We start from the raw sequence: 10,466 nt of genomic DNA, 5'->3' as shown, positions 1-10,466 counted from the left end.
ATGTTATGGTGGCTGATATATAGGGAATACAAATGTCAGGAACTAGAGGGGAATGAAAAAAAAATCAAACCTTAATGGAAACGTGTGAGCTCTCTCTCTTCTGCTCTTTCCCTACACTGCTGTCTGTGGGATTTACTGTCTGAGCTTAGTACTCAGCTTATATCTTCCATCCTATCAGCATCCTTAGGCCACCATACCTAACCAAGACAAGAGAGTTATACACACAATGCATGCAAATACATGTAACTCATGATGCATATAGGAATATAAAAATATTTTAAGACACAGTTTACTATTGTAGCCTTGGCTGTTCTGGAACTCACAGAGTTCCATCTGCCTCTGCTTCCAGGGTACTGGGATTAAAGACATGTGTCACCAAGCCCATATAAATTGAAAAGAAAGCTTATCAAGACTCCTTAACTCAGAGGACAATTTTATCACTTCACTGTTTCACATTAAAGTTTGGCAGATCACAAAGTCTAACCTAGGAAACCACTCCTGAATGGAAACCTCATTATACCAAATGTATATATTTAAAATACCGTTTATTGTGATTTAACATTAATTAGCATAACATCTAAGAGCAATATCAGATAACTTTTATACATTTTCCACAGGACACTGAGTTCACTGGCTCATTCATTATGTCAAAGCAAATAAAGAGAAGCATTAGCGAAAAGGTGCAATCGTTTACTGTTGTGTTTAAAAAATATTTATGCACATTGCATTCATTTAGATATATATATTCTTTAAAAGTTATGGAAAAGAATAGTTCACAGGTAACTGTGTCTCCACACGTTGTAGTACAACACAGATGATGTAGGACATAAAAGAATCCTCAGATGCACACTTCAGCAACTCAAAGTTTCCACTACGAGATTAACAGGCTCCAGGAGTTAGTGAGATCTAAGAGGACCAGCATCAGTCACAGCGTCAGACAGAGCCAGCCCAGAGAGCACAGTGGCCAATGTCACGTCTGCGTGCCCAGTCACCCGCAGGGCGCGTTACTTCCACTCATGGAGTACTGGGGTCATCCATTTACATTGACCTGCGACATTACTTGGGGAAATGGAGAAAACTATATTAAATCTAGGTTTAAATTTGTATTTACAGTAGAAAGGAAGTTAAAACAAAATTTAAGTTTATAAAAATCAAGATTAAGTTTGCAAAAATCAAGATGTGGTAGTTTTCTCGCTGGTGGGATTAGACCTGCGGATTTATTCTAGTGCCGTCTTCTAAAAGGATGTACACTTTAACTCTTTTAAAATTCAAATGTCAACCAAGACATTGATTTTGGCAGGAAACAGGATTTTAGAAACTTGGGCCTTATTTTCAGTAAGTCAATCTCCATGTTCTTTCTCCTGTCGACACAGGACTCAGTCCTGTCCTGTCTCCTACTCTTCCCTTCCCCTCAGCCTCTTCATCCATCAGCAATACTAAGAGAAAAATACATTATATGGTTCAAATACGACTCCAGGCCTTGATCTGCCCTTCGGGTGCCATGCCCCTGGACTCCTGGATGGCACTCGGGCAGGCTTTACCCCTAACTGATTGGCTAACATGCACATGACACCTTATACTGAAGGTATACAAACGTTTTAACATACAAAAATTGTTTTTTTGCAAGAGTTAAACTAAATAACTCATATTATGTGTACAAAATCCCCTCTATGAAAAATAAGGGGTTTTTTAAACTAATAAAAAAGGAAGTTCTTCAAAAATTATAGTTTATTAAAATGACTTTTTGGCAAACAGTTACTTCAGGTAGGGGAATTTCATACTATGAGTAAAAACCCAAACAAATCTTTTCTTAAAACATTTTTAAAAAATGATGTGCCAATGTATACTAATGCTCTAGAGTCTTGTAGAAGCTTTTAAAACATTCCATTAATGCCCATGGAAACAGTGGGGACCCAAAGATACAGTCAATAACCACGATGATAAACTCATAGTCTGATTAGTGAGTGAAGCGGCTGGTGACAAGTAAACATTGTCTCCTGATCACTGGCAGCTCCTTCCCAGCAGATGTGCTGCAGAGGCCTAGGCACCAGGCAGCAGCTGCTAACGAGCAACAGTAACAACCCTCTGCCAGGGAGGGCAGAGTCAGACAATCCAGCCACTGCTGAAAAGCTCGGCTGTTTTTGGACATATAAAAAGAGATGAATTTGAAAGTTTTCAATAATATTTTTCTTTTAGTAAAACCTCTTTCCAGTTTTTTAAAGTCCAGTTTGCTACATACTCCCAATCTGATCTACCACCGTATATTAACGATTAACTAAAATATGGTATTTAAGTGTGCAATGCCACAATGTAATATACAAATTACAAAAGGACTACTTAGGCCTCAACTTTCTCCTTTTTTTTGTTCTTTTTGAGAAAAGAAGGCGTGCGGAATTTCTTCTTTTTCTTGGAGGGCGACTTTGAAGGTGAGCCATCAGGCGACAGGACCTCTTCAGTTCTTTCTGGGGACTTGATGGTGATCTCGATGTTCTCTATGGTCGTGCTTGTGGTTAGCCTGCTCACTCGCTGGGCAAGCTCATCTTCGACATCATGCATCTCGTCCTTGCCGTTCATGATCATGACAGGCGCGTCCATGGAGGTGAAGCTCTTGGAAAACAGCTCGTGGTTTTCTACAAAAGGAGAGGTTGGGAGGGGTACGGGGGGGGGGGNGTAGATTATTTACTCAGTCAACGTTTCTGTTTCATTTGCAAAACTGAGAAGTTTTAGCAATGTCTTGAGCCATGCATTGCTTTAATTTTAATGAGGATGGATTATTATTTTAATAACATGTATCTATTAGCATGAAGCTAATTTTCTTCAATGATACAAAGGGGAAGAGAAGACAAGTGTTAAACAGGGTCACAAACTGTAGACTGGTGGCCCGCCTTTCCATGGTAAATCAAGTCAGCATAAGCGAGGGTGACGGCAGATAGGTTTTCTTTAATCTGAGGGTCATTTGACATTTAAAACTGTACAGAACTTCATGCTACTTATTAGAAGGTACACGAGGGCAAGTCATTTTTAATTCCACAAATTCATAAAAACTATGGGTTGGCCCAAGCCAGGAGAGTGAGTTCCCAGCGAGTGAATGTAAACTGCAGTGAGTCAGAGCTGCCCCCATCCCTATGTGTGGGACCCTGACAGAGGGACTGTGAGCAAGTGTCCGATCCCGTCCACGGGACAAACGACAGGACTTACGAGGGGGCAGCTGTGGGGAGTTACATTACATTGAGTACCTTCTAATCTCTCAGGGATACTTTGCGGTGACTGAGTTTGAGACTGAATTTGTGAAACAGATGCAGCGTCGTCTGAGAGTGACCCCTGCTCAGCGTCTGTTGAATAAGATGCTCAGTTAAAAGCCATGCAAACAAAACAAGGAAGCTTACAGTTTCAGAGAGGTTAGTGCGTACATCCAATGCCCGCTCGCAAGCTCGTCAGCTGAGAACTGAGCATGCTTACCGCCACTCCACATGTCAGTCACTAGGATTCTGAGGGGCTGACGTGTTAAACTTCGGGCCATGAACAGTAACTTGTACACTGAGTTAAAAAAAGCATGGATATTGGCAGCCCAGACAGAGACCGAATGCGTTTAGCTTTTGCTAGTATAGGAAACCAAAATACAGCCAGATGAAAAAAGTGACTGACGAAGCCTCAGCAGGCTACAGGCTACAGGATCGAGGCAGAGGCTCCACCGAGACCTAGCGATTCCCGGTTAGTGATTCCGCTAGAGCAGTATTAGTGAGCTTATGCAGAGATGTAACAGGAAATATTTACAAAGTGTATTCGGAAGGCGACATCCAGACTATGGTATTTGTTACCTGGCATTGTCAGGCTTTCAAAAATAAGAGATTGAATAAGGACATTTTATAAAGTATGAAAGATGTTTTCTTCCATCTTATGTTAGAACAAACAAGGTAAATACGCCCCTTAGAACTATTTTCTGTAAGTGCATTAATGAGTAGGGCAACTTGATTTTGTGCTAAAGACACAAAAGCTGTCATTAGCCTTTAGCTACCAGGTAATACCATGGTATCTAACACAGACGACAATTCTTTCATTACTGACTGTTTTCCTTGGGTAGAAATGCTAGCTGTAGCTAAATGCGGATGCGCCAACGCAGAGGCTCCTACTGGATCAGAGCCTTCTAATCGTCTTCCTTGAATCCTTCTTGCCCAGACAGTTTTATACACAGTTCACTGTGTTTCAGCCCCAACGCCCTGCTAAGGTCAATGTTTAATTCTGGAGCAAAGTAGAGCTAGGACTCAAGTAGTAATGCTTCTTCCTAACAATCTATTATTATTATTATTGACAAGATCTCCTACTTAGCCTAGGCTACTCTTCAAAACTCTTCCTGGCTCAGCCTCGGGTGCGGGGATCCCAGGCAAACGCCTCCACAGTTGGTTCTTCATCATCAGTCCTTAATTGTCCTACTTATAAACTTACAAAGACTTGCAAAGTCAGAAACACTCCACTGCGTTAGAGCACCCATGTGTCCAGGAAAGTCACTTCAAATTCCCAGCAGTTTACATTAAATGTTGATTTAAAATGTTGTTTTGAAATGACTATACTGGCAACTTGAGACACCAGAACAAAGATTTCACAAAGCATTAATTAAAACCATGTATTGGAGAATCCATGACTACAAATCCACATACTATGCATGTTCAAAGCAAGACCTCTATTTCTTGTGTCTGGAAATTCTCTATTCTTATGGCCTTGGTGTTATACACTGTATGATAACACAGCCCATGTTCTGATTACATTCCGAGAAGAACAGATGCCTTCTGTCTGAACTGCAGAGTGGTTCTCTATGGAAAGGTCTAGAGCAGAGGAGCTAAGAGAGCGCAGAAGCCCTGCCTTCTGTCCTGCAGCTCCGGTGCTCTCTGCAGTCAGTACGCTGAGCCCAGACCCAGCCTCAGCATGAACTTACCGTCCAGGCCTTGCTGCTTTCTCTCGATTGTCTTCGTATACTCTTCAAGTTCTCCTTCCAGGAGGTGGCTGAATGGGTTAGGAGGAGCTGGTGGGCCCTGATCGTCATCGTCAAACTGCATGGTCTTACAGAGGAAAACCCAACACGGTAGACTTATTACCACGGACTCTACAGATCTTTACTTACTTGTTGCCTACACACACACACACACACACACACACACACGCACACACGCACACAATACACACATACGTGCACACATGCAGGCACATGCATACACACAAAGTACATACTCATATAAGTGTTTGTGATTACCCAACTTCAAGCAACTGTAAGAAATGACAACGCAACATGCTTTTTAACTTACAGATTATAAACAGAGCTACCATATGACCCAAGTATACAGCGCCTGGCTATATCTACCTGAAGCAGTCCAAGTCAGTATATAACTGAGTTCCATGGAGAAAGATGAGTGGTGAAAAAAATGTACAAATACACAAGTGAGCATTACTCAGCCACAAAGAAGAGAAAACAGCCTATAGCGGGAAGACGGTCCAGCTGGAGCCCACTGGGCAGTGAAAATGGTGGCTCAGCAAGGATACCTGTCAGCAGCTTTCTGTCCTCTGGGACGTCTAGAGAGTGAGAGCATCACGGAAACAGGAAGGGGCCGGGGAGGGGATAAGCAAGAGTAATGGCGGGGGCTGGGGAGGGGTGTAAATATGACCGCATGTGTGGAAAAGTTCCAGAGGAGCATTGGGATTGTACTCATGGTGTGAAATTTCCTCACCTGAAATAAGTTTTGCCAAAAAAGTTACCTTAATCAGCTATAATTTTTGAAAAGTACTATGGGTTTCAGAATTTCGTATTTTGAAGTACTCGCTCCGCCGAGGCCTGCGGTGGCTTGTGAAGCAAGGAGGTCTGGTCTAGTGACTCAGGATGACTTGGGGTCCTTTGTACTTCCAAGTGAATTTAGATTTTTTTCATTTTATTTATTTATTTTTTTAAAGATTTATTTTATGTATGTGACACTGTCGCTGTCTTCAGACACCTCAGAAGAGGGCGTCAGATCCCATTACAGATGGTTGTGAGCCATCATGTGGTTGCTGGGATTTGAACTCAGGACCATTAGAAGGGCAGTCAGTGCTCCTAATAGCTGGGCCATCTCTCCAGCCCACTTCCCAGTATGTTTTTCACAGCAGTGTCAGGCAGAACTCCAAGTCCTAGTTAAGGTCTTTGATACATTTTGCATTGATTTCTGTGCAGGGTGAGCAGTAGGGGCCTAGTTTTATCCCTCTACAAGTGGCTAAGCGGGTTCCCAGCCTTTTCTTGATGGATATCTTTGGTACTTTGTCATAAGTCCCATGGACATTGGTGTGTGGCTTATACTGGGCTCTCTACTGCACGGACTGATTTACAGGGAGGGCTTTGGCCAGCTTTTGTTACGATGGCTCTGCAGTGTAATTTGGAGTAAGGTACTGTAATACTTCTAACCCTTCCTTCCCCCTTCCCTCCCTCCCTCCCTTCCTCTTCTCCTCCCTTGCTCCCCTCCCCATCCTTCCCCCCCGCCCCCCGTCGTGTGTGTGTGTGTGTGTGTGTGTGAGACTACACTGAGTCTGTAGTTTGCTTTCAGTAATATAGCTACCTTCTGAAGCTGGATACTACGATCTCTTCTTCTCCTATAGCCTTTACTTCTTCCTTTGCTCACTGCTCACGGATGTCTTACCCCTGTCTTCAGTTTTTGTAACTAACACAGTACAGTGTTACTTACAGGTCTCCTATGCACTGTCTTTACTAGATTGCGGTAAGGAATGTCTATTCCCAGGGTTTTCAGAATTTGTGTTTGTTGGTTGGTTTTAGAGACAGGACTCTCAGTGCTGACCTGGCTGTGGCTTTGCTGGGAGACTGCTTCCTTCCGCTTTGGCCTTGACTCTTGTTAGTGAGCTGTTGAGTTACTTCTTAGCCCAATTTCATAGCCATGCATATATAGAAATTTACTAATTTATTCTAGATTATTCTTTCTTTTTTTTTCCCCGAGACAGGGTTTCTCTGTGTAGCCCNCCAGGCTGGCCTCGAACTCAGAAATCCGCCTGCCTCTGCCTCCCGAGTGCTGGGATTAAAGGCGTGCGCCACCAGCGCCCGGCTAGATTTTCTAACTTACTAGAATATAAAGTTTCAGAGCACTCCCCAGTGATTTTCTGAGTTTCAGTGCCATACCTTTCAGCCCTACCGCATTACTTAGGTCTCCTTTCTTGTCTGTTTAGAATGGCCCACGTGTTGTCAGTCTCTGTGGATCTAGCTGTCTGTGCGTACATACAGTCTCCACTCTGACCTTTACTCTCTTCTCTTACTAAAGCTGGAGTTGGCGTATTATTCTCAGGTAAATCACTAAGGTTATTCATTTGCAGTCTCTTCTGTGCGTGGGTCTGAGGATCAAACAAAAGGTCTGGGGAGAACTATGGTAATGCATGCCTAAACACTATGCTAAGGCAAAAGAAAAGCCATTGCCAACTCAAGCCTGGGAGTTTGTGTAAAAAAGGAAAGAGATGTAATCACGGGACACTCACCTGGCTTAATAGTGAACACATAATAGCATAAACCCTGAAAGCTGATTTAGTAACAAGCAAACAAAACCCAGGTCTGCCCCACGTCCCAGGAGGCAGCGGGGAGCACTGCAAGTACTCTGTGACAGGCTGAACCCAGTGTCCACCCCTCAAAGGGCCACTGCTCTTCTGAGTTTTAAGATAAGCTTTACTCCATATTTAACAATCTCTGCGATCAGGAATTATAATTTATAGCTTCTTACAACAGAAATGGCAGTGCCTTTCCTCTGTAAGTGAGAAACAAATAATACCTGAGAGCTGACAAGTGAATCAAGGCTTAAAACTAATAAAGCAAGAGGCGGCAGGCACATTCCTTTAGGTGGGTGCCACGCTCTGCTGTCTGGTGTCCTCCATCCTGTAAGCTCGCCTGTGCCTCTGAAGACTGAGGATGAAATGTGACATCTAAGTTTTATGGTTCTTTTCAGTTTTTAAAAAACAGTTACTTACAGCAACTTCAGTAAGAATAAAAAGAAGGAAATGGAAAAGTCAAGTCTTTCTGTGGAGGGTGGAGCCCGAGATGCAGCGCTTCAGACTTACCGAAGGCGGCTTGTCCACAACGATCCCAGCCAGCAGCTGAGACTGCGGCCCTGCTGTCTTCAGATCATAGCGATTCTGTTCTCGGATCTGAAGGGAAAGAACAAGTTCTTGGGGTGACCATGAAGACGGTCGCTGCGCTCTTTTCCTAAAAGCTGCTGTCTTACATTCTCGAGTAAGAGTCTCTTTAATTTTCATCTCCATGAAGCCCTTTCCACCATCTGAACGCTAGCTGGCCCTAATCTCCACCCCTTGGCGTTCAGTGTCCTACTGTCCTACCTGTGCGAGAATTGTACTTCCCAGGAACAGGGACTTTAAAGCACAAACGTGCTGAGGATTTTCTCCTCACAGAGCCTGCTCACTAATGACAGCGCAGAGCTGAGGTTAAGCTGACATCAATGCACTTAACTCTTAGGTAGGCAAACTTCTAAGCTTGTGCCTAGAAGCCACCCCTGGTGATTTAACCACGGAACAGAGTAAAACTGTAGTGAGAATTTCTTAAAGCACTCAGTTACGTTATGTAATGTGAGTTTGTTTTCATACCAGGGGTGGGATATGGAACCACTGACTGTGACTGTCCTGTGCTCCTGAGGGGTGTGATTTTTGCCAGCTGCAGGTAGTTTAGAGTTCTGGGGACTCTTGAGAGGGTATAAATGCGAGAGCCCGAGATGGCCTGGGGCGGCTGCTGTAGCACCGTCCACCCTCCCCTGCTGCTGTCTCTGCTGCTGAGTTTGCTATTGATGGCTTGCTGGTTGGAGATATCCTGATGATGGAGACTGGACTTGCCCCAAGGACCTCAATGCCCCTAAGCAGCAGGAAGAAGTCTAAAGAGGTCTAGGCCCCCTCTCCCCTCTATCCTTTCTCTCCTCCCTAGTATTGGGGGTTTGGAAGGGATTGGGGTGAATAACGGTTGGAAGGGTGCTAGCTAACAGAACCCAATAAAGTAGCCCAAAAAGTCCCCTTCAAGAAGCATCTCCTAGGACCACAGAGCTGTGGCTTACCTTATTTCTCTTTTCTAGCACCTCAGTCGGGTTTGTGTTTAAAGGAACAAACTGATTGGGATCTTCAATTTTGATAGGTGTTCCACTACTAACTTTAGAGGGGTCTTCTGCTTTCATCCACTAAAGAATAAAGAATAAAATCATTTCTAGAGTGAAGCTTTGCATTAAAGAAGTATTAGACATTGGGTAGCTAGGCTGAATCTCATGGGGGCATCACTACTGCCCACTGTAGTTTACTAAGCAGTTTCTTGGTGGTTAACTCATATCTCATGCCAGTTAGAGCAGCTTCACAAAAACATTCACTTAAGATGAAGCAAAGGCCATCACAGTGCACATGAGTAATTAATTACACTTCTAATTAAAGCTCTCTCCTCCTGACAGATGCAAGCAGGATGTGGAGACTGCTTTAGACAGACAGACACATGGCTGTGATTGGCTGGCATCTGGAGTCTGTCTCCTGCAGTGAATCTCACAGGGCAACAACAGCCAGCAAGTCATGGAAACACTCACTCGAGAAACGTCTTCAAGGTGCACACCTTTTGGGTTTGGTTGACATTAGGACAAGGCTCGAAGCATGCGGTCCTAATGGAACTACGGGGTTTGAAGGACCTCTCATTCTACACTCTCCCCCTTAGAGGAGGCTCATGTAAGACCATGGTTGCTGAATGGCAAGCTCTGATTATTGAATAAATTCTAGGAAACTTATCAATTTAATTACGTATTTTTTCCTGAAGAACCTTATAGACAGGTAAAATAAATGTCTAAACATTTCCATGTTGAATTGATTGATTTATATGATAGTGTGAACTCATTTTAAGTAGCTAAGGAATGCTTGGTGGTGCTGGGCATTAGAGAACCAGCCTTTTATACAAGCACTCAGAGGCAAAGATGGGTAGGTTTCTGCAAGTTCCAGGACAGCCAGGGCTACACAGTGAGACCTTCTCACTTCTCCCAACCCTAAGTAACTTTGGTGGTATGTACTTCAAAACCAAACCAAATCTGAACTAAAAAATTCAAAACAGATAAAGTAACCCAATCTCTAGCTACAGGGTGATCACTAAAAATACCTCTATAACTATACTAACTTATGCAACTAAGGCACAACTTGGTGTTGGAAGGGTTCACGTTTGAATGTACAGAGCTACATCAGCCACACAGCAGTGCAACGCACTGGTTACCAAGAGGGTTCAAGAGAGCGCTGCCACTCAGACTATGCTCTTACCCTAAAACCCAGTCAGCCTCTTTTGATTTTCTATCTAAAAAGGGAGAAAAAAAAGTATCCACTCTGTATTAGAAGAAAGTGAGGGGCTGGAGAGATGGCTCAGCGGGTAAGAGCACTGACTGCTCTTCTGAAGGTCCTGAGTTCAAATCCCAGCAACCACATGGTGGCTCACAACCATC

At 43.5% G+C, this 10,466-nt stretch overlaps 1 protein-coding gene across 11 annotated transcripts in view; it reads right to left on the bottom strand.

Moving 5' to 3' along the window:
• Positions 1-526: 526 nt before the first annotated feature.
• Add3 (adducin 3) overlaps positions 527-10,466 on the bottom strand; it is a 103,631-nt gene continuing 93,691 nt past the window's right edge. For 9 of the 11 annotated variants that reach the window (XM_021151222.2, XM_021151223.2, XM_021151224.2 and 6 more), the window contains 5 exons: positions 9,066-9,185; positions 8,068-8,154; positions 4,931-5,054; positions 3,237-3,332; positions 527-2,630 (listed from right to left, as the gene is read on the bottom strand). In XM_021151222.2, coding sequence (XP_021006881.1) covers positions 2,338-2,630; positions 3,237-3,332; positions 4,931-5,054; positions 8,068-8,154; positions 9,066-9,185 — 720 coding nt within the window. In that variant the 3' untranslated portion in view covers positions 527-2,337. The remainder of the gene's footprint in view (positions 2,631-3,236; positions 3,333-4,930; positions 5,055-8,067; positions 8,155-9,065; positions 9,186-10,466) is intronic. The other 2 variants (XM_021151228.2, XM_021151227.2) reach the window with 1 other exon arrangement.

The sequence above is a fragment of the Mus caroli genome, chromosome 19 (genome assembly GCF_900094665.2).
Source record: "Mus caroli chromosome 19, CAROLI_EIJ_v1.1, whole genome shotgun sequence".
NCBI classification, from domain to species: Eukaryota; Metazoa; Chordata; class Mammalia; order Rodentia; family Muridae; genus Mus; species Mus caroli.
The sequence above is the reverse complement of the archived record's forward strand: the minus strand, read 5'-3'. Positions and strand labels throughout refer to the sequence as shown.